Source organism: Triturus cristatus, chromosome 10 (assembly GCF_964204655.1).
Source record: "Triturus cristatus chromosome 10, aTriCri1.1, whole genome shotgun sequence".
NCBI lineage: Eukaryota > Metazoa > Chordata > Amphibia > Caudata > Salamandridae > Triturus > Triturus cristatus.
Window position 1 is genome coordinate 413,800,663 of NC_140593.1, and position 27,989 is coordinate 413,828,651.

The 27,989-nt window shown below is 43.5% G+C and overlaps 2 protein-coding genes across 2 annotated transcripts in view; one reads left to right on the forward strand and one right to left on the reverse strand.

The window, feature by feature from the left end:
* LOC146789534 (uncharacterized) overlaps positions 1-19,633 on the reverse strand; it is a 317,842-nt gene extending 298,209 nt beyond the window's left edge. Inside the window, exons 1-2 of the mRNA XM_085631700.1 lie at positions 18,062-19,633; positions 297-415 (exon numbers count right to left, since the gene is read on the reverse strand). Coding sequence (XP_085487826.1) covers positions 297-415; positions 18,062-18,269 — 327 coding nt within the window. The 5' untranslated portion in view covers positions 18,270-19,633. The remainder of the gene's footprint in view (positions 1-296; positions 416-18,061) is intronic.
* Positions 19,634-20,120: 487 nt separating this feature from the next.
* The window catches only part of PDSS1 (decaprenyl diphosphate synthase subunit 1), a 321,226-nt gene continuing 313,357 nt past the window's right edge, over positions 20,121-27,989 (forward strand). The window contains exon 1 of the mRNA XM_085631745.1: positions 20,121-20,317. Within this exon, the coding sequence (XP_085487871.1) occupies positions 20,126-20,317 (192 nt within the window). The 5' untranslated portion in view covers positions 20,121-20,125. The remainder of the gene's footprint in view (positions 20,318-27,989) is intronic.

The window sequence follows — 27,989 nt, forward strand, 5'->3', positions numbered from 1 at the left end:
ATTGTGTAGGTATTACATTTGTTAGTTTGGGTAACGTATTGACAACACAAACATTTTGATATTGGAAGGATTAAAAGAAGGGGTTCAGAGTAAGTAACTTAATAATAAGCATATGACTTAATGGGATCCTTTTTAAATACAAAAAATACACCTTTTGACCTAAAACTCTGAAATTCACTCTGCAGAAATACGATATATTTGAATGTTGAGAGAATACGCTCACATTTCCCTTTTTTTCTGCACAGGGTCCATTTATGAAATGTTAAAAGTGGGTGATCCCAAACATCAAATGTTACCTGTGAGACTGCTACAAGTTTAGGTTTTGATGAAAAAGGGGTCGGAGTCACAGCAGAGAAGACACAGCCTCTCACTCTTCGCACATAGTTTTCTTGAATAGGGTCCAATGGAAAAGTAGCTTTGAAAAAGAAAGCATAAGTAATAAAGTAATTGGAATGGGTTCCTCAAAACGTAATATTTACAAAACAGTTGGAACAGTTGTTTGATTAGATACATTTTCTTTCAAACAAACCTAAAATGATGAAACCTAAAATCTAAACACTAGGAAGGCCTCTCAGAACCTATAACAATAAGATGCAACATAGCCCTAAACTTCAGCAGTAAGTCACACCTACTCACAGAAAATGTTTTGAGAATCGTGCTCCTAGACAGTAAATGTAGCTCATTTTCCACAATAAGCCCTATTCACAATACTTTTTACTTATCCATGTTAGGTATAAGTGGGAATTGAATGCCATACACAAGCAAAAATGGAAGGATGTGATTAATAGAATCAGGATCTTCAAACATTTAATAAAAAGGATGGAACTAACCTCTGTGAAAAATGTAGAAGCATGGAGGATGTTCTCCTGTCACCAGTTTAGTATTAGGAGTGGGAAGATGAATGATCTCAAAAGAGGTTGGTGGATGTATAGAAGTTGGTAAATATCCCATCTGGGGTTATCTATGTACACTCCCAATGTTTTTTGCAACCAGACTGCACTGTTAATTAAGGCTTTGCTTTGGGGTCAATTCTCACAGTAGCTGTAGACCAAAACCTCACTTCTGAACATATTATACTTTAAACTCATTTTTATCTGTACTGCTATGAGCAGTGCCATGTTAGCACACTGATAAATGTTCGAAAACTTGTTGCCATAGTCTCCAGCAAAAGGCTGGAAAATGTAAAGCAGACTCAGTCATCACACTGTGGTTAGTGCCTCATGATTGAGAAAACTAGATATGGAAATTCCCCAATTCCTCATAAATTTCAGTTTTTTGGGGGGAAAGGTATTTCTCCAAATGGAGATGACCACCATGTGGAGAGAAAATGGAAAAAACTTAAGGTGATGTTACGCCTTAAACCTAACGTTAACCCGAAGGTGAGTTTAGACCTAACTTTCAGGATTGTTGGGAAATGCAATTCTCAAAATGAAGACTGACTACTGTGTGTACACAAAAAGGTAAAAAACTGAAGGTGGTTTTAGACATTAGGCCTCAACCAGTAAATGTCCTCCAAGTGGAAAATCTGCTGGTGTACATACACAAATCTATGATTTTCATATATTTGGGTGAGTAGCTGAGTCATTCTTAATGAGGACATTGTTGGTGCTAATTTAATTGTAAATATATTGCATAATGAATACTTCGGTCAGAGTGTCAGTTTCTCAGTCAGGAGAAAAGACAACAAAGAAACTATCCCATTCTAAGGGCGTAGAAAAGTCCTTAAATATTATCAGTCTTCTTCGCAACATAAGCATCAATGTGCTTGGTTTAAATTCCCTCCGTTAGTAACCATTCCTACATGTTACAAGAGAACCAGTGTAATATGTGCAGGCCTCGAAAAACCTACTCGCCAGCTCGCTCTGGCGAGTCAGATTTTACCAGGTCAAGCTATTTACAGGACCTAGTGGTCTGTTCTGTCGAGTGAACTTACACTGGAAAGAAAAAGGTGTTCTGTTCATTCCGAAAATGAATGAGCAATAATAATGCCTTTAAATCTTTTTTTATCTTGATACATTTGCTGTCTGTTCAAGGACAGAGGTCAAATGCCAGTTTGTCTTTTCACTAATTGATGCTTATCTTATCCTGGAAAATGGTGTTTACTTTTCTTTCTCTTATTACAGTTAGAGGTTTTTGTCAAGTGATTTCTCTGACAATCATTGTGAATCAAAAAGCTGTAAGATGTCAGTTTTTTTCTAACCCACAACATTTAACCAGTTTGTAAACTAAAAGTACAAATATTTCAAAATATATCAGGAATTTCAAAAGCTTTTTTTTTTTAATTCAAAAGTGTGATGCAAAGATTTCAAAAGGAGCAAAACAAATCAGAAAACTACTTGGTGATGTGCAAATGACAATTTCTTTGAAGAAACTCGATTTCTAAACATTGTTTGTACACTATACAGTTTTATCAGTAGGTAGCATGTGAGGGGCAATTTTGTGGCCATATAAATGGAAAATCTGCAGATATCAAATGAGTGTGCTACCACTTCATGCTTTAGATACGTATTCATTTAAAGTGATTTTTTAAACATGAATTGAGAAACATTCCTGCCCTGCCCTAATGATAATGCCGTTAATGAACTAAAAGGCAAGTCAGTGGTTATCGGTATCCTGTATGTGGCTACATTTGTATTATATATGGAGCAAACTTAGTATATTAAAACAAAAAAAAGTGTTTTGTGTACAGCAAACATGCTGAACTTGTGTATTTGAAGGTGCTTTCATATGTGAGAAAGTGAATCAAAATATTTGCTCAGGATCACATAATATGAAGCCAGTTTATGGGTCAAGAGCATTATAATTTTTGTCCATTCCCTGTGAACTCCCCAAAAGCCTAGGAGCGCCAAGAGGGGCAAGAGCAGAGGACAATCCAATTGGTGTAACAGGAAAAAGCGAAAGTGACTATAAGCAGTAGGGCCCTAGAAACCATACCTGGAAGCCATCTTCAAGACCCTTTCTTTCCCACCCATGTTCCTGTCTGTATGTCAAATCAGAAGACATGATTTCTGTAATAACCAAATACTATTGTTGGAACCATAATACCTTTAATCCTTTAAGACTAAATGAATTGCGGCATGGGACCCTGGTAACTAGAATCCACAATTCATCAGTCTTGGTTGTCAACCATCACAGGAGAGGCACCAGAGGTTCTTAGGTAGGTTCTGAGGAGCCCTTATTTCAAAAGATAGGCACAAAATACTGGATTATCAAAAAGTGGCATGGTTTACTTTAGTGGTGACATACGTGGGGAGTATCAGCATGTGTTTGAGAAACTGTGTCCTTGGCAGTAGTAGCATTAGAATCCGTTTCCAGACAAATGCTACACAGCTGAATAGACAGTGTTGTTGGATGCAAACTCAATCAAAGGAGAAAAGCCATGCAGTCAAATGAGTATTCTGCGGCAAAACAACTGAGAGACTAACCAAGGGCTGGGTTGATCCTTCACTCTGGTGATGATCAGGTAAGGAGTAGAAACATTCACTAAAGCGATTGGAGGGATGCTTAAATAATCTCAGCCACTGGTAAATACTTAGGCCGCATCCCAGTCCATAGTTATTTTGTACACCATGCTACCTGAGTACGGACCCATCCATATGCTTGGTTTAAATTCCCTCCGTTAGTAACCATTCCTACATGTTACAAGAGAACCAGTGTAATATGTGCAGGCCTCGAAAAACCTACTCGCCAGCTCGCTCTGGCGAGTCAGATTTTACCAGGTCAAGCTATTTACAGGACCTAGTGGTCTGTTCTGTCGAGTGAACTTACACTGGAAAGAAAAAGGTGTTCTGTTCATTCCGAAAATGAATGAGCAATAATAATGCCTTTAAATCTTTTTTTATCTTGATACATTTGCTGTCTGTTCAAGGACAGAGGTCAAATGCCAGTTTGTCTTTTCACTAATTGATGCTTATCTTATCCTGGAAAATGGTGTTTACTTTTCTTTCTCTTATTACAGTTAGAGGTTTTTGTCAAGTGATTTCTCTGACAATCATTGTGAATCAAAAAGCTGTAAGATGTCAGTTTTTTTCTAACCCACAACATTTAACCAGTTTGTAAACTAAAAGTACAAATATTTCAAAATATATCAGGAATTTCAAAAGCTTTTTTTTTTTAATTCAAAAGTGTGATGCAAAGATTTCAAAAGGAGCAAAACAAATCAGAAAACTACTTGGTGATGTGCAAATGACAATTTTTTTGAAGAAACTCGATTTCTAAACATTGTTTGTACACTATACAGTTTTATCAGTAGGTAGCATGTGAGGGGCAATTTTGTGGCCATATAAATGGAAAATCTGCAGATATCAAATGAGTGTGCTACCACTTCATGCTTTAGATACGTATTCATTTAAAGTGATTTTTTAAACATGAATTGAGAAACATTCCTGCCCCGCCCTAATGATAATGCCGTTAATGAACTAAAAGGCAAGTCAGTGGTTATCGGTATCCTGTATGTGGCTACATTTGTATTATATATGGAGCAAACTTAGTATATTAAAACAAAAAAAAGTGTTTTGTGTACAGCAAACATGCTGAACTTGTGTATTTGAAGGTGCTTTCATATGTGAGAAAGTGAATCAAAATATTTGCTCAGGATCACATAATATGAAGCCAGTTTATGGGTCAAGAGCATTATAATTTTTGTCCATTCCCTGTGAACTCCCCAAAAGCCTAGGAGCGCCAAGAGGGGCAAGAGCAGAGGACAATCCAATTGGTGTAACAGGAAAAAGCGAAAGTGACTATAAGCAGTAGGGCCCTAGAAACCATACCTGGAAGCCATCTTCAAGACCCTTTCTTTCCCACCCATGTTCCTGTCTGTATGTCAAATCAGAAGACATGATTTCTGTAATAACCAAATACTATTGTTGGAACCATAATACCTTTAATCCTTTAAGACTAAATGAATTGCGGCATGGGACCCTGGTAACTAGAATCCACAATTCATCAGTCTTGGTTGTCAACCATCACAGGAGAGGCACCAGAGGTTCTTAGGTAGGTTCTGAGGAGCCCTTATTTCAAAAGATAGGCACAAAATACTGGATTATCAAAAAGTGGCATGGTTTACTTTAGTGGTGACATACGTGGGGAGTATCAGCATGTGTTTGAGAAACTGTGTCCTTGGCAGTAGTAGCATTAGAATCCGTTTCCAGACAAATGCTACACAGCTGAATAGACAGTGTTGTTGGATGCAAACTCAATCAAAGGAGAAAAGCCATGCAGTCAAATGAGTATTCTGCGGCAAAACAACTGAGAGACTAACCAAGGGCTGGGTTGATCCTTCACTCTGGTGGTGATCAGGAAAGGAGTAGAAACATTCACTAAAGCGATTGGAGGGATGCTTAAATAATCTCAGCCACTGGTAAATACTTAGGCCGCATCCCAGTCCATAGTTATTTTGTACACCATGCTACCTGAGTACGGACCCATCCATATGCAAATCGGTCTTGATCCTTCTCCAATAGGAACAGACCAGCCCACACTGCCACGCAAGTTCTCCTTGAACCCTAAAGTGCAATGCTTATGCCCAGACGTGGGTCTCGTGCTCACTGTGCTGTAGGTCTCAAGCTGCACCCTCCGGACAAGTCATAAAGAGGGTGACACCAGTCTGGGGTTACTTGTGGTCGCTTCTGGAGGGGGCTCGCCTGACACGGTGGGCAAAAGAAGTTGTACTGGAATGCAGACCAGAGTGATTGCCAATTGCTAAGATTAATTCAAGCATTCCACCCATCACCTTGGTGTTATGGCAGCTGAGGAGGACAGCACAACTGCAGATGAGGATCCAAGAATCAATGTAAAGAGATGCTAGAAAAAGAAGATTGAGTCATGCAGTTGTAATCTGGGAACCACTGAGGTAACCAGTGTTCTAAAAGAATGAAGGAACAGGCACAACATGCACCAGGAAGGGAAGCAATACTGTGACTGTTTTGGAAGAGAAAATCCAAACAACTAGGGATGTTGCTTGGTACCAACCCAGTTCCAGTGACAGTCTTGTATACTAGTACTGCCCCTGTGCCCCGGAAGTTCCAACCCCAACCTGGAAGTCCAGCCACACTATCTCTTATACTAGTTTCCATGCCTGATCTCTTTAGAACGTAAAAGATGGTCTATATCCAAGATATAGGTGCATATGCACCATCTGCATGCTCTTGTGTCTCATTAATTACTATTCTTAACAACAAATTCTAATGAGGAGTCACACTAAAGCCCTAAAGCTAACTACCTTAACAAAATGTCCACCTTGTTTTTCTGGTGCATTTTCCCTGGTGGCATGAATGTGCTTAGAACCAGTGCATAAAGTAATATACTGTACAACGAATGCATTTCCATGTCAGTGGCATATGCAACTGGACTGCCATAGGGTTGATGAACTTGTTGTCAAACAAACAGCATTTGTAGAGTGCAGAATTGTCACACCTAGGGGTATATGGGTGTTGTGTCTCCGTCGAAGAGCCAGGTCTTGAGTCTCTTTTTATAGTCTGCCAGCGAAGGGGCTGAACGGAGCTGGAGGGGAAGGTTGTTCCAGCTCTTGGCCGCAATGTAGGAGAATGAGTGACCACTGCTGAAACGGATGCCGAATGTGTGTGTGAGGGCGAATTAAAAGGAGTGCAGGTGTCTAGAGGGCTGGTGGAAGTCAGTGGTTGATGTAGGCAGGTCATAGGTCGTGAAGGGCTTTGTAGGCGTGCTTGAGGATCACCCCAAGTGGGATGGGTATGCCCATACGTCGGTCCAGTGCTCTCTATGCCACTGGAGTCAAGCTATCTTGGCTGAGGGGTGAAACCCCCAAACCGGTCCTAGGATCCTTGTTTCCAGTCCAGGGTGGACCTGGCTTGGCAGTTCGGGCTGGACTGTTCCCTTTGGGCACAGGGTCAATACTGATTTGCATATGGCTGGGTTCAAACTGGAATGGCATGGAGAGCAAAAAAACAATGCATTTAGACTGATTTCCATATGGCTGGGTTAAATTTGGAATGCCATAGGGAGCAAAAAAATGATAGATTTAGGGACCGATCTCTGTACAGGGGAGAATGTATGACATTGTTCTGCATTCTGTCCATCAATTGTTCTTTTTGCATTTGTCACCCCAAGTGGGACGGGTATGCCCAGACGTGGGTCCCATGCTCTCCATGCCACTGGAGTCAAGCTATCCTGGCTGATGAGGGGTGAAACCTGAAACCCGATCCTAGGATGCTTGTTTTCAGTCCAGGGAGGACCTGGCTTGGCAGTTCGGGCTGAACTGTTCCCATTGGGCACAGGGTCAACACTGATTTGCATATGGCTGGGTTGAAACTGGAATGGCATGGGGAGCAAAAAAACAATGCATTTAGACTGATTTCCATATGGCTGGGTTCAAATTGGAATGCTATAGGGAGCAAAAAAAAGATAGATTTAGGCCCAGATCTCTGTACTGGGGTCAATGTATGACATTGTGCTGCATTCTGTCCATCAATTGATCTTTTGCATGAGGATCTTGAACTGGCATCTCTTCTGGATGGGGAGCCAGTGGCGGTATCTCAGGTGGGGGGCGATATGGGTTAGTGCAGTGAGGTCTAGGACGATTCTGGCTGCAGCGTTCTGTATGATCTGGAGTCTTCTGTGGAGCTGGGTGGAGATGCTGGCATAGAAGGTGCTTCCATAGTCGAGGCAGCTGGTGACAAGTGCCTGAGTGGCAGTATTTTTGGTGTTGGATGGGATCCATCTGAAGATTCTGCGGAGCATGCAAACTGTGTGGAAGCAGGAGGAGGCGACTGCGTTGACTTGTCATTTCATGGTCAGTTGGCTGTCAAGGATGATGCAGAAGTTGCGTGCAGTGCATGGTTGGTCAGTGTGGGTGTAGGTCCGAGTTCTGCAGGCCACAAGTTGTGGTCCATTGTGGAGGTGGTCTTCACGAAAATCTGTACTTCAGTTTTGTCAGAGTTGAGACGAGGCAGTTGTCTCTCATCCACTTGGCTATGTTGAGCATGGCATTGCAGAAGTTTATTTTGGCGTTGGAGGAGTCCTTGGTGAGTGAGGGGATCAGTTGAGTGTCGTCTGGGTAAAAGACTATGGTGAGTCGTGGGATCTGATGACGTCTGCGATGGGGGTCATGTAGATGTTGAACAGGGTGGGGCTGAGGGATGATCCTTGTGGTAAGCCGCATTTCATGTCATGGGTGCGGAGGTGAAGGGAGGCAGTTGGATGCTCTGTATGCGTCCTGTAAGGAAAGAAGCGATCCACTTGAGGGTCTCTTGCTGTATCCCTACTTTGTAGAATCTGTTGATGAGGGTGTTGTGGGAGACGGTGTTGAATGCCGCAGAGAGGTCAAGGTGTATCAGGGCCATAGTTTCTCCATGGTCGAGGAGTGTTCTGATGTAGTTGTGGCAGTAATCAGTGCGGTCTCAGTGCTGTGGTTGGCACGGAATCCTGATAGTGAGGCATCCATTAGGGGATTTTGTTCCAGGAATTCGGTGAGCTGCTGTTTGATGGCTTCTCGAGTACTTTGGCCGGGTATGGGAGCAGGGAGACCAGATATTGTTTTAGATCACTGGGGTCGGCGGAGGCTTTCTTTTTTTGGGGGGTAAAATTTTTTATTAGAATCAATGCACAATAACATTAATACAGTACATTTGTGGGGTACATCACTTAAGTAGCACAGCGTTTGAAATTGAACATGGTGCACTGGAAGGCATTGTGGAATGTCGGCGGAGGCTTTCTTAAGGAGAGGTCTCACGTATGCATGTTTCCATCTGTCCAAGAAGATTGCTGTGGAGATGGAAGGGTTGAGGATGCTGGTGAGTTGTATGCTGATTTGGTCCATTGTGAGGTTGTAGGGGTCAGTGGGCACCCCGGAGTGGATGGATGATATGATAACTGAGGTGGTCCGGGCGGTGAGCAGAGACCAGGTGGTAATCGTTTGGCTGATTGAGGTCGTTGGGGTTGAGGGTGGCGAGTTGGAGGTTGAAATTGTTGTAGATGTTGGTGATCTTGCTGTGGAAGAGGTCTGATACAGTCACAGAGTTCTCAGGAGGGGTGGATGGTGTTCTCTGTGGCTGTTGAGTTGGAGAATTATTTGACTATTTTGAAGAGTTCCTTTGTTTGGTTGGTCACGGAGTTGATGCGGTGGTGATGGCTGTTTTCTTGGCTTCTTTGATGTGCCAGTGATAGCTGCTAATGGCTGTTCTGTGAGCTGCTCTGTCGGTGAGGTCTTGATGGTGCGTCATCATTTCTCGAGTTGGTGGCAGTAGTGCCCGATGGTCCTGAATTTAAGGGGTTTACCAGCAGAAATGTCTGTAGGTCTTGTTGGATTTTGTAAGTTTCAGTGGCACGACTCTGTAGGCACTGTCAGTGATCCAGGCAGTGAAGTTTTGGATGGCCTTATCGAGGTCTGTTGAGGCCTCGGGTTGGGAGGTGGTGAAGGCCTGGGATTACGGAGTTTCGGTGACCTTGCTCCAGCTATAGTGGGAGGAGATCTGACGCCTGGTGATGATGTGCTGGGCATCAGTGATGGTGAAGTGTACAATGGTGTGGTCTGTCTAGGCGAGGTCTGTGTTGTGGCTGGATTTGATACTGTTGCTGGAGGTGAAAACTGGGTTGTGTGTGTGTCCGGCTTTGTGCGTGGGTTTGGTGACCAGTTGGGTGAAGCCAATGTTGATGAGGCTCTCTAGAAGGGCAATGGAGTTGGCATCGTTGAGTTGTCAATGTGGAAGTTGTGGTCGCTGAGTAGGACGGAGTGGTGAGAGTTGATTGCTTGGAGGGCGATGAGGTTGGGGATGGCGTTGCAGAATATTGCTCGGGGTACCAGAGGTCTCTAGGCGTGGGTGCCTCTTACTGTGGTCTTCGTGTCAGTTTGTAATAGGAAGTTGAGGTGTTCCATGAGAGCGGTGGGGTTGTCGTTGGTGATGGTGCATCTGATGGATTCCTTGAAGATGCTGGTGATGCCTCCGCCTTGTTTGTTGGCACAGTCTCAGTGTATCATCTTGTAGCCTTCGTGAGTGGCAGTCGTGATACAAATAGGGGTTCAGCCATGTTTTGGTGATGAAGGCAACGTCCGTGGAGAGTGGTGGTAATGGTGTCCCAGATTTCTGTGGCATGTTTGAAGAGTGAACAGGCGACCAGCAGGATACAATGGAGCAGTTGGTAATGCAGGGGCAGCGCAGGGGCAGCGCAGGGACAGCAGGCAGCAAAGGGAGGCAGGCACGTACCTTAAGCCGGGGCCAGTAGAAGTCCGGTGGAGGGAGGGGATCGAAACGCTCTCAAGTGCGGTATGCAGGCAGGCAGAACAGGAGGGGAGACCTTCTGGAGGGAAGGGTGAAAGCGACTTCCTGCAATGCGGGAGCCGCAGGGTGCCTTTATCCGGCGTCGGGAGACATGAAAATGTGAAACCCAGTTGGCCCCGCCTCTGGGGCTGCTGGGAAATGTGGTCTGTAGAAATCCGGTGGAGGGAGGAGTTCGAAGCGCTCTCAAGCACTGTACGCACGCAGGCAGGCAGAACAGGAGGGGAGACACCACCTGGCGAGAAGGGCGGAGGTGTTGTAGCCAAGCGTGAACCAAGCCAAGCATGAAAAAACGTGGTCCCTTGACGTTCAAATATTTGGTGTGTTAACCAGACTTGATACCTGATATGTTGTTAGTCCGTAGAGACCTCACAGATCTACACAGCATAACTTAATCTTTGAACTGGTCTTGAGTGACTACCATCGATTCTGCCATGACTATTCAGAAGTGTAATCTGTTATTCTGTATGTAATTTATGTAAAAACAGATTTGAGTTCTTATGTTATGTTGAAATTTCCTACTCACTTTAAAAGGAACAAGAAACAAATGTCCTATTCTTTGTCTTGAGTTTGAAAATATCCAAAGCATACGAATATGATATGTAATCTCTGTATAATGTATATATAATATGACACAAATAAAATGTATCTGACAATCTTTTTGTAGTTACCAGTGATATATTGTCGCAATTTGTCCGCATTGTAGGTTTTTGTATTTTTAAACATTGTTCCTAAATTGTCTTACAATTGCTTGAGTGACCCAGAAGTCATACAAGTTAATGCACTGTTACCACTAAGCCAAAATGGAAGCACAGTGTTCAAGGAGCATATATAATGGCATAAAAGACTACAGATAGGTAAGAATTAGGAGAGCATGATCCACATTTTCATGCATAAACTCATTGAAGCAAAACAGAAATGGCAAAAACGTTTCTTGTCCGTGTGCCTAGTATAGCCGGCATTAATCTGTAATCTGGTCGGTCTGCTTCGTTTTTGGCTATTTCCAGATGAAAAGTCGATAAAAGGCCAACTTCCATTCTACAAATTCAACACAGTGCCTACCAAAACTACCAAACCTAGAACATGGATACAGAACTACCATTGTAAACAATCATCAATGGAATTTGTTCTATGTAGGTAAAATATGCTTGTGAGGAAATCACGGTTTGCAATGAGGGCAAATTTTGCTATCGCTGTGTTCTCCTGGATCGTTGGGGCACCAAATCTCCCCAGCACCTCAGCTTGGCGGGCCAACTCCGCCAAACAAATCTAAATTGTCAGCACACCGTGTATGCCCATAACATTGCCTATCAACTGCAAACCTAGGCTTGTCGTGGATTCAGGAGTCTGTTAAAGGCCACTGGTGCCTCCAGCTTGAAGAGCCGCCAAGCACATTACCCTGTAGTCTCAGTCACTCCATTGCATCCAAAAGCAGCAATCCTCTGTCTTTGAATTTATCTTTCCTTTTTTGATACATGTCTAGTGGGCCACCTACCTGGATGACCCAGCAAAGTGTGTGCGTGTATGAGGGTGTAAAATTGCCCCCGACCAGTGCACCATTGTCAGGGAAACACACTGTTGTGAAAATGCAGCGACCACCAGGGCCATCAGGACTCATCTTATCCAGATCAGGCAGGCACATTGCAGGCGCAGCCACTCTTCCCTCCATGATTCCTTGGTCTCCGACCCTGCAATTGCAACCTGTCTCCTGTAGGCAGTTGCACTACCGATGATGGTTTTCAGTGTGACATTTCACCATTATATCTGAGAATTAGCGATAATTAGGCAGTCGGCAACAAAGCCATTCAGGCGCACGTCTCAACCTATAGGTGTCTGGCCACACAGCCCTAAAAATTCCTACTGATGTTTCTATATGACCTGTGGTCCAGTGCTTTTAAGGCATCCCATTTAATATTCAGAAGCAAGTTGAAGCACAGATCAACAGCCTTCTGAAATAGAACATGGCTGAATCTCTGCAAGGAACTGCCCCTTGGGTCTCCCAGTGTGTAAGGACAAAAACAGTTGGGCGGACAAATTAGCATATTTACAGATATGCAGGAATCAAGCCATTCAGCAAGAAAGACACCTTGTGCCACATATTCAAGACAGGATTCACAAAAAGAATGGTGCTCGACATTTCTCCACATTTTAACATTTTTGCTTTCATCAGTCACATATAATGAGATTCAAATGATTTGGTAGAATAACTGCAGTTACAGAACCCAACACAACCAGAAACCACTGAATAATCATCTTCCATGTCCTGAAGTTAATATCACTCCACCAATGTGGTCTAAGGCGTAGAAACACTGAATCATAACAGTCATTAGGCACAGGAAGCTTGCATTTCTTTCATTAATGTTAATACATTTCTCCAGTAAATAGGTATTCTGAGGCAGGTCCAACCAATTTGAAGCTGTGTCCTCGAACATTTGTCTGCCTTGCCCAGGAACAATTTTCTCTGTTTGTCAAGCATTAAAACCCATCCCTTGATTTTAGTAAGTGAGAATCATCTGTGCTCATCGTTATGATGTGTTTTCGTATATTTCTCCACAAAAACTCACAGATATCCCTGAACATCTTACAGCCTGCGTCAAAGCCCTGCCCTATCTTTCCATGTATTTCTACTTCTCCATCAACAAGAGGGCTGAGTAAATGTCAAAAAGGGTTCTGTTGCCAGCAGTCCACCTATCTCAATTTAGGAAAAACCATCCCCTCTCAAGCTGGAGAACAAAATGTGTTGAAATGTAATTGTCTTTGGATAAGCAAAGGTTGTTAAGCCCCCCAGTATGGCCAATGAGCCCCATACAGAAGGGTACTTAATATCTGGGTCACACTGTGGCCTGAATCTTCTTGGAAAACAAATTACATCTCAGTGACCTGCTCACGACTACCTGGTCCTTTATGGTCCCAGTGCTTGCCTGCTTTTATCCAAGAAAACTCTAAATGGATACATAATTGGGTTGCCTTGTAATAGTCTTTCACTAAGCATTGTTGGTAAGTCCGGTCTAACCGTCAGTCTTGGGGTGTTCAATAGCTTCACTTAGAGGCTGGAGGTGGGGGGATAAACCCAGGTCTCCAAGACACCGAAGATCTTCCTACCTATCCAGGATACTGGCCATATACTTCAGCTCAACACTCATGCTCTCAATCGGAGTGCTGTGATTACCTTGAAATGGCTTCTCACAGAGAACAAGTGCCCCTTACAAAGAGTGATCTATCTCCAATTATGTCTAAAAGAATTTGGTAGAGTTGAAAGCATATTTGAATCAGAAAGCTTGAAAGAGTTTCACTGAAACATTGCTAACCATGTAAACTGAGGTCGACCAAGATAGGTGACAGAGCGGTAGAGTAGAGGGGAGGCTAATGAAAATCTCATAACAAAGATAATATGAAGGAGACAGGATTCCAGGTCCTAGTTGACTGTTCCAAACATGATATGTTCTAGGATGGCGCTTCTCTGCTCTTCATTCAGTCAATACCTTGGTTGGTGGAGGAGAATTACAGCTGCATTGCAATGGGAGTCTTTGGGAAAGACCAGCCTCAAGTATGCATGGGTGGAGCTGTAATAGGCTTTTCTTTTGCTTCTCTTCTCATCATGAGCCATACCCATGGTCTAGCATGATGGGCATGCAAAGCATTTCTTATCACCACAATGAAACCTGGGATTTCCATGACATTTGATGCTCTAGATGGGTGTGTAGGGACATCAGAAAATGTTACGATAGTAGCCTCATACGGAATGATAAACTCCCGCCAGAAGGTGTTTTGCTGCTGTGCTTCCCCCAATTTATCACAAACAAGCTTACGATCTCATTAATAAACATCAGTCATGCTTATAGATGGCCACCTATTGTCTTAAATGAATCAAGGACGGTGCTTCCATCTGCCCCTACCCCCATGGGAAATCTCACAAAACAATGTGAGCCCGATTGCTGGTTCAGATGTTGTCAAGAGACCTTTGAGGACATCAAATCAAGCAATGCCAAAGCTGACAAAATTATATATTTTGACCTTGCTCTACATGCTGCTGTGGTCACAGATGCAAGCCTCGTAGATTTGGGGACCCTTTTTGCTCAGAATGATTCTTATCCGCATTCACCTTGGCACATACCAACCGAAGATTGACGAGCCCCTGAGAATGCCTATTCCAAAGTCGACAAGGATTACTTGGATGGTGTGCCCAGCTAAATATTTTTGTTTGATTAATCTAATAAGTTTACAGTTGTGACTGACTATCAAACGTGTGTAGATTTTTGGAATCAAGCTCATTCAACATCATCATTCAATCCATTTATATTTGACGATTTAAAAATCCAGGGTTGTTCTTTCTCAAACAGTAACTGTGCTATGTCAGTCTGATCTCTCTGTGGGATGATTCCCTAACTTACTGCCCAGAACAGAATACATTGTCTGCTTTGTGTTTCATTTCTGACAAATAATCATCAGTTTGTTAATAATTTAGCACAGGGTATTGAGTGTGATCTTGTCATCCCTTTATAGCTCATTGTTGTATGCACAAGTAACAGCTTAATGACGTTTGAGTAACTGCAAGTTGTGTTTCCATTGTTCCTTCAAAGTGCTTAGACCCCTGGCAAAGGATGTAGTTATTTTGGTTTACCTACAAATGCTTGGCTTATTTTTGGTCTGGTATGATCACTCAACCTCTAATATTTTTACCTCCCCTGTAGGAAAAAATAGGTTTCTAATTTGCATTAGTAGCAGTCTAATATTTTCCAGTGCTTGTTAATGATGGACTGAATTAGTTTTTTACTGTAGAACAGTGGTTCACAATCTTTTGACTTGTGGGTATCTCACTTAATCATTACTGTAACCCGGGGACCCCCACTGAATCATTATTGGAATCCTAGGACCTCCACAAGTCATTACTGGAAGCCGGGGACCCCAGCCTAAGCATTATTGATACTTTGAAACTCAATATACAAAAAAAGCATTAATCAAACAAATACACAAATTATGACACATTTTATTTAATTCGCAAACACATATATAAAAAATCTTCTAAATTAAATTTTAATAGAAAGGTTGGGGCTTTTCTAAATTAAATTGAGGACACTCATTGGCCATACTATCTTCCGTTTGATGCACCTGCATTGCTACCATGAATCAATCTGTAGATACTAATTAAATGTTTAGCCTCCAGCTTCAAATTCCGTCATATTTACCGTACATTTAAAATTTTTCAATTGTACATTTTGCTTCTTTATTTATATACACTTTATGAATCTGTTAATAATATTTAATTTTCTAAGTAGTCGTGGACTCCCTGAGGAGGCTTTGCGGACCCCCAGGGGTCCCCAGACCACAGTTTGGGAACCAATGCTGTACAAAGCTTTTTCATTTGAGGAATGTCTACATTTTTGTCTTTCTTTTCACAGGTTAAAAGACCATAACTAACATTCGAATTGGTATGTTGCTAGTGACAAGGATTGTAATATTGACGACGGTAGGGGTCAACTTTTGTGCCCTGATAAATTGCCCCAGACCTCTGTTCGGATGTAGATCAGAAACACGTTGACTTCTTAAAATTAGACCATGGGGGGTCCAACTAGCCCACTATTGGTCTTCCACAAGTTTATTAAACCATCTGATAGGGAGTTAGCAATTAATAAAAGAAATTCACCTTCTTCCATTACAAAATTGTAATCGGCTTTCTCAGAATGGATCATTTCCACATTTCTATAGATGTTCTAACACAAGATAAAGGAGGTTACTGAGGGCAAAGTGACCTTGAGTAGGAGCGGACTTGAGGATGAAGCATTCCAAATAATTGTGGGTGAGAGTTCAGCATCCTAAAATAAGAGAACCTCTCTTGAAAGAGAAAGGGATTTCTCAATTGTCGGCATCAATGAATAAAATCAAATTTAAGGCATCTTATCTTAGTATGGATTATTTAAACCACAAAGGTTTTGGTATGCGATTTTGATGACAGTGGATGCATTCCTGGTCTGATTTTACGAAAAGCTATTAAGGACTTCTCCTTAATCCCTCTAAGTGGGAGCATAGATTTTTGGAAACCCATGAATGCAAAAGCTGACTTCACTGAACGCTGAGTTTCATAACTTCAAAATTATTATTCCATTTTATATGACTTAGACACATACACATTTTCGAACTTTGTATACAAGGCCAGGAAAGGCTACTAATCCTGGTAAATTTTATGCTACTTTCCATTACCTAAAACCTTCCAACACAGGAAGAATACAAGATAAGACAAAAAGCAAATCTACCAACTAGCACTGGACAAAGTCCTCACTCTGCAAGCAGTCAAAGACCTAATCGAAACTCAACTGAAAGACTTCGGGGAAGCCAATGCAGCACATGGCTTCTGCAGCCTTAACGAACTACGGGTGTTTTGACATATTATAACTGAGCTCCTTTGCATTTGAAAGGTCTCATACTTTGAAGCACTCACTCATTCATTTCCTTTGCACTGAAAAAGGAGGCAACTGAACTAGCTCACAAGACTCTTGTGACTACCAAAAGACTTCTAAAGCAAACATTACGATTCCTTTTCCTCAAAATAGTGGCGATCATGCTTAGTGCCATTCATGTAATTAAGAGAATAGTAAAAGACAGTCAGTCTGAGCTGTTAATGTCTGAACTACCACGTTATAAGAGGGAAGATGCAGCTATTGATTTTGTTTTGTTTCAATACAAATGGCTAACCCCTCCTCGCTCTTAGGGAGAAGTTATTTTGCTTTCCAATGGTCATGGCTATTCTGGTGAAGGTGGCCTTTCTTGCTTTCAATAAGAATTTCTCTGCATTTGTGGTACCTTAAAGTGTCGGGTTGGAAAATGGGCCAGCATTCAACAGGAGAGACATTATAAAGTATTTCCACATATCTAGATTTCTCATCACCGCAAGGCCACACTATTATGACCGTAGATATAATTTATCAGTGAACCTTGTATCGACCTACTGACAAAGGCCTTGGAGGTAGCTAAACTAACTAAAGATGGCCTCTGAAAAGAGACTAAATGTCCCATGAAGTATAACTGGGAAGTTGCCTGTTGAGTGCCGTTTGAAAGGCTCTAAACTCAACCTGCTCAAGCCACACCATCATCATTCTGACAACTTCAACACAGACCCTACCTGTCTATTAACCCCTTTTACCATTTTCTAAGTTATGAACACTTGTCTTCTTGCCCTATCATTAAACCCTGCAAAGACCTACTACTATGATGGACTAGCTTATAGGAGTTATTTGTTTTGGAGAGGAGGCGAGGCATTGTCTATATTAGGCAAAGATACCAACACTTCTGGTGCAGATGTCCAGTGAATGAACCATGAGGGCACCTGAGCATGGGGGAAGCCACATTGAATCTGGTTACTAGGAATATGGATTAGGTGAAATTATCTTCTGTACTCACCACAGGAGCTCTTTTACATGGTCATGTAATCACGGCTGAAATGATTCATATCAGCAAAGACAAAGAATACAAAGCTTGTGTTGAACATACTTGTTGACCTTATTCAGGGCAGGACAACCCACTCTATCGTTCAAACAGTCAGAAAGGTTACATAGCTTTTGGTCTTTAATTCATATTATTTACTTTACCTAATCTACTCTGAATGTTTTTGTGCAAGTCCTTGACACAGAAAGCACTTCTCAGAAACTCCACCAGTTCATACACTGAAGTAGTATACACTGTGGCTGTGATCGTTCACTTACTAATATTTAATTGTAACCTTAAGTAACACATCGTTGCAAGGCAAATCATCAAACTCCAACAAGGCTATTTTACTAACAATAATCTGCGATACGAATATATAAATGTATATATACCTGTCAGTTTTTCGGAAGACAGACTCCACAGTTGCAAGGAAGTGCTGTCCTGTGTCCTTTCGCAGATATCAGTGGCACTGTTGGATTTGTTATAGAAGTGCTTAAAACTAAAATTCACAGGATCAACCAAAGGGTCGGACTGGCTGCACTTGCATATGGTAATCAGAAATACCGAACACAAAAGCAAAGGAGCTGAAAGATTAATCATTGTACGTAATTGTATATTTAAATTTAAAGAAATAGAGCACTCTTGCTGTGCAATCCAAAGCCAATGACGTGATCAGTCATCAGAGCGCTTATGCTAGAAGTGGTAAGAGGAGCCAATATAACTGGAAAGGGAAGAAGATACATGTCAAAGCGTATACAAGCACTGAACTTTGGCGTTAACGCCCATCTTAGTATGGTAAAACGAAACTGTTGATTATTATAAATATAATGGTACGGGAGCGGAAACTGCAACCAACGAGTCAGAATCAGTGAGACACAAATAATGCAAAAAAAAACCTGATAGCCGAAGACAGTGGTTGAAGTGCATTAAAAAAGTTTGGGAACTGTGATGCTGCGCACAATGCGGGTATGGTGATTGAGCTTGGGGCGTGGCCAGAGGTGTGGCTATAAAAAGGAAATATTCTATAACGTTTTCGATCTTTCACCTTCAGGTACCTACATACACCTTAAATGAAAATTAAATCCAAATATAGTAATCAGTGGGGTGTGCACTTTCATACATTAAGAAACCTCTATTTGCTAATGGATTACAGAGGTCTGTGTCTGTAATCAAAGAGCCACAGAATTTAATTCTGGTTGGTGCAATAGAATATAGTGACTTGTGTATGTTTACTGCTAGGAGGTCTCCCAGCCTGTGACTGAAAGCACAGTGAATATGTAAGTCAATATTTAAACTGTCATTACACGGTATAAACAGCTATAAAATGCACAAAAAGTTTAAGATAACAATGTACTTCCAAACTATAGATTTTAGTAATATTCAGATTGTACATGATGCTGTTTTTTTTATAACTGTCCTTTAAAAGCAAACATTTCACAGCTCAGCGAGTAACTGTTGCAATGCCACTCAAAAATAATAAATCTGCGTCATCTGGAAGCTTCAAGTGATTCTATGAATTAAAGCTTAATACGAGTCTCCAGGCACCATGTACATTTCCACCTTAAACAGTTGTGCACATGTACATTTATTTCAGGCAATTAGTCTAGTTTAGCTGTCTACCTCTTCCCCGAATCACAACATTGGAGACTAAATGCCTAAACGCTGTTTTAAGTCGTCTTGGAGTTGAATATATCTCAACGTTGTAAAGGGGGAGAAGGTTGGGAGATGGAGAAAACCCCTAAGGGTTGTCAGTTTCAAAATGCATTAACCGTTGTAATTCATCACAAAACCGAAGTATTGCTCCGTGCCCCTACGATCCATACTTTGGCTAGCCTTAGTTTTCGTTTCGCGGGCACACCTAAGTCCCAACAACGAGTGAATTAACAACACAAACTAAACACTCTTCGAATAGGGTGTAGTCTTCTTCCTGATCTCTGACACGGACCACACACACACAAATATTCGTAGAAATGCATCCGGAGCACGTATTTTTTAACTCCGGGTTACGATATTCCGCTCTGAACTGCAAGAAAGGGAACTACAACTAAAACAAAAGAAGGACTAACCCAAATTAAAAACATATTTTATGCTGTTTAGAGCTAAAGCGATGTTTTACTTCGTATGCCTTTGGAACGCTATACTACCATATTCTAAAATGTGAATCCGCGAGGGAAATGTACTATCGCTGTATATTTGAGATCTCCTTTGTTCTCTGTTTCTTAATATTATTCTCTTTAGTATCAGAAAAACAGTCTAGCTATATATTTTAGAGGTTAAAACTATATTTATGTACCTTCCTAAAAACTGATTTAAATATATATGTTTTAATTGATGAATGAAGATAAACATATTAATTCATCGAAAGGTAGTGATACTCAGACCTCCTAAGATGGCGACTGTAATAATAACTCAAGGTTTGTTAGGCCACCAGACTGGTGTGTTCTTCTTCTATTTTCATGTCCACTGCCCTGTGCGGGCTGAAGATGGCTTGGATATGGCAGCGGTGTGGTTGCAGAGTTCCCGTGCTCGGGAGGACTTTCACATCCATTGGTTCCTTGGAATCCGGCAGGGGCAAGGTTTTCCACCGTAGGCACGTGTCTATCTGGATCTCAGCTTGCTGTCCTGTTCTCGGACGTCGCCCTTTAGAGGTGAGGAAAGAAAGAGGAATAAGTGACGGAAGGTCATTCAGTACTGGGGAAGGTTCATATGGGGCCACATAGTGCTAAGACTGCTGGTTCCTCCAATGTCATGTGCTATCTCTTTCTGAGTCCGAGAATGCAAGTGGTTTTAGTAACAGAGTCCAAATTCTGTTTTGAAGTGTATTACAGTCTGTTCCCTGAATATAGGGGTCAATGGCGATTGGCTAGGCAATGGCTTAAGGGTTAATTAAAATAGATACCTAGGTCTACACGTAATTTTCCAAATCGGGTTTTTTTCTTCAATAAAGTAAATGCACTTCATAAAGACCATATAGTGAAACGAGGTCTTAATACCCAGTTTATTTAAAGTGGAATATGTTTTTGTTGATGTTAATTTGTTTTAGTCTGATAATTGGAGAGATTTTGTCTGAATTTAGCAATTAAGTAAAGACTGAGTTTGATATGCAAAACTATAACAGTGCAAGCAACCCAGTTAGGTAAATTTAGATTGAGGTAAACATGAAAACGCACTTGTAATCGTGATTTTATGTAGATTTTTATAAAGTACATCATATAATGTTGCCTCGGAGTGCCTGACAATAAATCATATGTGTGCAAATCAATGTGTAGTATGTGTGACATAAAACAGTGAGGGTTACAAGGTGTAAAAGCCCCACGTCTTTCGTAGCTCACTGTGATAGATTAGAAGGATTACAATTTACGAACTGCAAGTAACAAAAGGATCTCTTTGTTAAAAGCAGTAACCCATTTACCCATCTACATCAACCAAGAACTTACTGTCTATTTAAATAAATGTGAAAAAAGACTAGCTGTAGTGTCTTTATTTTTTTTTGCTTGCGACAAAAATAAATGTGAAGACTGGGTTTGATATGCAAAACTGTAACTGTGCAAGCAACCCAGTTAAGCCATTTTAAATTGAGTTAACATGAAAACGCAGTTCTAATCATGCTTTTTTGTAGGTTTTTTATAAAGTACATTATATAATGCTGCCTCAGAGTGCTGGAGCGGAGACAAAGGTACTAGGAGCTGCCCTAATGCAGCTTGCCAACTATCCAGGGTGGATATGGAAACCTCCTCACTTATGGTCATTAAGGACACTGTCCTGAACTTTATATATATAAATCTTTGTTTTCAGGTGTGCTAATCTAATTTCCTAAATTGAAGCAAATAAAGACCTCAAGAACCTGGATTCGTTAGTTTCACGCGTAATTCCAGGACTGGCAACAGTGTCCATAATATCCTGAAGGATAGTGATTGCCATAATGATAGAAGCCACACTCACCTCTGCCAAAGAGGCAACCATACTTATGTATGGAGCCTGTCACTGCACCATGTAAGGGGCACCCCTGGAACACACAGGCGATGGAGATTACAGACTTGACCCAGGGACTCTGTGTTTAATCAGAAGCCTTATAACCCTACTGGAAAATTGCAAAATTAAATAAGGTGTCAAAGAAACCGTAGTCAGAAGACACATAAAGGTAGCTCTGCATCACAGTGGTGGCACACAGCACACCAGGGGTAAGAGGTACACCTATCACTGAATCATAGCAAACTTAGGGTCTAATTTTAGATCTTGAAGGACGGGTTACTCCGTCAAAACGCTGATGTATATCACTTCTGCCGAAATATATATTCCATTATTGGGATTGATATTTTAGCAGACGGGATATCCGTCATTGTTGTGATGGAGTAATTCATCCGCCAAGATCTAAATCAGGCCCTAAGTTATAATTAAGGCTCCCAGTTGTATTTTTTTTTTTCTTTTTTAACAGATTTTATTGATTTTCTGCAGTACCAAGTGGGCAGAGCCCGACAAAAGTCATACATGGCAGATTGTAGAGACTGTACTGACTGAAAAGTTACCCCCCAGGATGTCTGCGGAACATAAGACCAAACACCCCCCCCCCCCCCCCCACCACGCACCGCACATCCCATGAAACGTAAGATAAAGTTACAGCAAGGAGCGTCCATCCACATCTGTAATGAGTTAATGCATTAAACAGGCGTGTCATTTACTACTAGCCGCTCAAGAGGGTCCTGGTTTAAGGAGGGATAAATCTATACCCCGATATTTAGCCCACCTAGCCCAAATCTTCCTGTGTTTCTGCGGGCAGCCCCTCGCCTGAAACACTGCTATTTCGGCCAACATACATTTATCTAAAGCCTTCTTCCATGTCTCAATACCGGGGGGGTGGGGGGGGGGGGGGGGGGAAGCAGCCTTCCAGTGTTGTGCAATATCCCGCTTGACTAGTGTGAGGCCCAAGAATAGGAGGTGTCTCTTGTATCTATTCCCCCCCGATATCCTCTGTGCTGTGCAGCAGTGTCAGTCAGGGATCCGCTGGGATGTCCTTCGCCAGTACCCGCCACATACAGGACAAGACGCCCGACCAGAAGTGTTGCAATGCCCCGCAACTCCAGACCGTAGGGAGGAACGACCCTTCATTCGAACTACAGCGGAGGCATATGGGGGACTGACTGGCCCCCATCTTGCGAAGGCGAGTATAATATATTCTGTGGAGGTATTTAAATTGGATCAGCCGGTATCTAGTGGAGACAGCGGAGTACCTGGGGCTAGCCAGCGCCTCGGCCCAATCATCGTCTATCAGGGCTAGTACGTCTGCCTCCCACGCCGTCCGGGTCCGATATATGGTAGTTTTGGAGTGTGTGGTGAGGGTCTGATAAATTTGATGGATTTTGTGGGCCCCCAGATCTCCCATCAACAATCTACCCTCCAGTGGGTGAAACTCTGGTTAAGACGTGAGGTGTCGTATCAGGGGAGACAAGGCATGACGAAGCTGTAGATACCTACGGAACTGGGATTTGTGTAAGTCAAAATCCTCCTGCAACCTCTGAAAGGACTTAAGCATTGGCCCCTGCATTATATCCCCAAGTGTAGAAATCCCTATAGTGTCCCATCTGCGGAACCCAACCAGGGTCGAAACAGGCCGAAGGTGGGATCCCTGCCAGAGGGGGACTGCGCCAGTCAACATGCCCCATCAACCCATAGACCTGGACACTCGCCTCCATATCTGGATCACCGTCCGGCAGGCAGAAGGGAGCGCCTCTAAGGGTGAACTACTGTATAGAAGGTTAAGTAACGGGACGTCTGCCATGAAGAGCCTTTCCACAGCATAGGCTGGGTCCGCTTGAGAGCTGTACTACGATTCATTGATTACCAAGAGCTGCGAACCCCAGTAATATGCCCGAACGTCGGCTGCCGCAATGCCGCAGCAGTATGTGGACTGAATACACGTTGCAAGAGCCACCCGGACTGCCCCCCTGTCCCCATAGGAACCTGTTCAGGAGCGCATTAATTTGGAGAAACCACGACGGGGGAATAAGATATGGATAGTTCTGCAGCCTATAAAGCAAGCGTGGCAGGGATGCTATTTCAAAAATGGCGGATCGACCATATAGCGAGAGAGGGAGGTGGGACTACACTGTTGTTTCATCGCGCACCGCTGGGAGCAAGAGAGCTATGTTGCGTGACTAAGCTACGTTGGGACATTTTGTGATATGCACTCAAAGGTATTTGAAACCCTCATCCGCGACAATCAGCTGCGAGGCCCAAGCCTGACTCCTCTACTCTCCGCAGATGTGGAACAAGATGGATTTGGACGGATTTGTGCACAGTCCGGATGTCTCTCCAAATATTCGTAGAATCTGGAGTACCTGTGGCCCAAGGATCAGACATGAAGAACAAAGCATCATCCGCATATAGCGCGATCCTATCCGAGCACTCTGGCGACCAGTCCAACCCTCGGAAGACCGTGTCCATGCGTACCCACGCTGCCAAGGGCTCAATTGCCAAGGCGAATAAGAGAGGGGGCATCCCTGTCTCGTTCCCCTGCGAATGGGGCAGGGGGCAGAGTGGTGTCCGGCCACGCGGACCATTGCGGGTAAGTTTAGTATATAACAGTTTCACATGGGTGCAAAAGCGAGGCCCTAGGTTAATAGCCTCTAAAAGTTTAAAAAAGTAGGTCCAGCTCAACGAGTCGAATGCCTTATCAATGTCCGCCATCAGGACGGCTGCGGGACGCCCCAGACGGCGGGCTTGCGCTACAGCGTTGTGGGCATGTCTAATATTCTGCCCGGTGGAGCGTTGTGGCATAAAACCAGATTGATCTGGGTGTACCAGAACTTGGATACACATGCGGAGGCCGTCGGCTAGAACCGTCCCCAGCAGTTTAGGTTCGAAATTCAACAGGGATATGGGGCGATACAAACCCAGATCTTCTGGAGGGCGGTCCAGCTTGAGAAAGATGACTATCTCGGCATGTCGCCAGAATACTCAGCTCCGAGACCTCAAGTGGGCTAGGGTGCGGGATGGATGACACATACAAAGAATATGTCCCACTTTGCAAATTAGCATATCACATACTGTACTTCAATATGGTGCCGTGGAGACCGCGACAACAATGGGCTTAGATAAAAGTCCAACCCAGAACTAACCTGTGGCAATCATTGAATTTCTTCCGGCTGCTCACAGACTTTAAAGGCATTAATCTAAACGGTTCGTGCCGGACTGCCTTTGATCTTAAAAGTTACATTGTGCAATATGTCAGCGTTTCACGTCACTTAAATGAAAACCAAAATGACGTATCTATACATTATGAGGTAGTACACGCTTTGGTTGAAAGCAGAGCAGGTCGTAAATGTGTCTAGGTAAACACTGGTCCAATACACGGAGTCCATGTTTTGTTTTATATTTATAGTGATGCAAAAGCAGCATTCTCAAACACATAAAAAGCTTTTCGAACTTACCAAGGCGATCCTGTTCCTAGCTACTATTTTCTGACCGACGCCGGATGGTCTCCAGGTTTAATTGGTGCTTACGAGCTTTGGGGCCAGGTGCAAGCAATGACGTGGGGGGGGGTTGCTCTGGTTGCAAGGAACTACGTAGAAGGGGTGCATTGGAGAGGGAGACCGTCCGAAACCACATCCAATCTTATTGTGTGCTCAAACCTTAATAATAATAAACAAGAAGAAACGGGGTGGCGCTTGCGCCAGTGCTGACAGGAGGAGAGGCCCAGATAACACGAGGAGAAGGCGCACGGCCGTAAAAGTAAAGCGGCCGTGAAAATACTGGCTCACTGAGAACATCAAAGCGGCCGCGAAAGTGATCGCGATCAAGCGCGGCGAGCGACGCTCATGATGAGGAAAGCCATATGGCGCCTCTGCTGGTAAGTGCGTGCCCGCGCACATGCACGCAAGCTGTAGGCCAGCCATGGTAGCATTTTTTGAAGTCCTTACTAAAAGTCTCGCCAGACCAGCGCATGCGCTGGGTCAGGCGAGACCTAAAAAGCAGCCTGAAAAACTGGCAGAATTTCAAATGATGTCTGGAATGGCTCAGGAAGCGGTTGGTAATCCCATCTCTCCTTCATAAAGTAATGCCCAAAGTGAAGTCAGGCCTTAGAGGTCATTGCTGTGGAGAAAAAGGGGCAATGGTGTAAGAGAGCAAAATGACAGCTCTTTTCTTGGGTTCGGACCACAGGTCTGGAACTCCTCAGGAGCTTCAGAACAAAAGTATGGTAGGAGCAGTACTTATGAGCCGCTATCGCAGGTAAGTTATAATACAAAGTGGTATGTACCCAGGTGAAAGAACCTCCTAAAGTCTACACTGTGAATCTATCAACAGTGGTAGTGTTTACCCACCAAGGTATGATATGCCTCTGTAACTGTACCTTCAAACATTCGAAAATCCAAAATCACAGAAGCATGAATACGTCTGCATGTCAGAGTTGGAATGCTGTGACTTAACAGTGACACTGAATGAGATGGAGCATCAAGATAGGTCTCCTATACAACTATTGGCCCAATTCATAAACTTGTTTCTCCAACCCCTAATCCAAAACCTTCTGTCATACCAGAAGGACACCAAAGAGCCCCTCAAAGTGATAAATGACTTATAATTTGACCTTGGCTATGGAGGCCCTTTAAATGTGTATACCACAGGAGGCATCTTTGAAAACTATAGAAGAGCTACTTGGTTTGGACATACCACACTCCCACAGAATGTATTCTTAAATGTGCAAGGCTGGTCCTCACGAACTTACAGTTTAAACAAGATTTCTCTCTTCAGACTGGCAGGACAAGCACAGGAAGTGCATTTAGCCTATGTGTGGCATATCTTTTTTAGGTTGAGCATTCCAGACTATGGGAAAGTGGGTTTCTGTTGCAGTAACCCCCCCACAGACACACACTTTTAGCCAGACTACTCATGCACTTTGACTTGATGTTCCCTGGGTCCCTGCCAATCAGGTTCCCAGGGCCTGTGTTCTATCCCCCCCAAACTAACCCAATTGGCATCTCCAGCCACAGGTCAGCTCCTGGTAAATGGTACCACTGGTACCCAGGGCACTGTGACCAAGGAATGCCTCTAAGGGCTGCAGCACATAATGTGCCACCCTTAGAGGTCCTGTACCATTACACTCACACACTGCCTTTGCAGGCTGCGTGTTTTGGTGCAGAACAAAGTGAACAGTCGACATGGCATACATCTCTGTGTGCCATGCCTACAACCCACTGCCCTGGCATAGGTTAGTCACCCCCCTAGCTAGGTGCACTATACCAGTGGTGAGGGTACAGGTGCATGAGCCCTGTACCCCTACAGTGTCTAAGTCCATTCTTAGACATTGTAAGTGCAGTGCTGCCATTAAGAGTATATGGTGCTGGGAGCTTGTCATTACGAACTCCACAGCACCATAATGGCTACACTGAAAATTGAAGTTTGTTATCAAACTTTTCACACATTAAACCCACACAATGCCAGTGTGAGATTTAATGAAAAATGCACACAGAGGGCATCTTAGTGATGAACCCTGAAAACTAACCTACCACTAGTGTCCAGGCAGGTTTCTGGACACCTAGGTCGAGAGCCTGCTGCTCTCCGGGGGCCTCAAACATGGCACATCTTGGGACGAGGTGCCAAGCCTCCTCCCCCAGGATGGGCAGGGTTCACGAAGGGGAAGCTTCAAAGGCTTGCCGCCTTTGTGAGCTTCCCCAGGCCACTTGCTGCTCTCTGCAACTGGTCCCCACTGGTTCCGAACCCCACTTTGGGCCGGAGAACCGAAGGAAAAACAAGTGAGGAAGAGAGGTGTGCCCACCTCTGCCAACTGCACCCCTCAGGTGGGGGAGGCGATGTGAAGAACAACTCTCAGTCCCCGCCATTTTTCTGACGGTGGACTCGGCCAACCAGGGACAGGCTCATGCCCCCTTCCCACTGTAGGGTGGTATAATAGGGGGTTTACCCACCCCAGGGAAGGGACCCATTGGTCTCTACCTTTCACCTACCTGTAACGCCTCTAAATCTAGTATTTAAGGGGTTCCCCTGAAACTTGCTTCCTCAGACCAGAAGAAACTACAAGAAGAAGAAGGACTGAACAGCCGTGCAGCAGCTAACAAGAGGAAGACGCCCACTGACTTGGCCCCAGCCCTACCGGCTTGTCCCCACCTCGAACCTGCTCCTGCGAAATCCCGGTGTGTCCTGCAGTCAGCAACCTCGAAACCCCAGAGGAGCTGCCTGCCTTCAACCACAAAGACTTTTTCTCCCGTGAACACTGGATTTGTTCATATGCAACCTCTGGCCCTGGTCAGAAACTGCAAATCCGCACCACTCTGCACCCGCCGTCCACGGCCCGAGCTTGAGTGGGCAAAC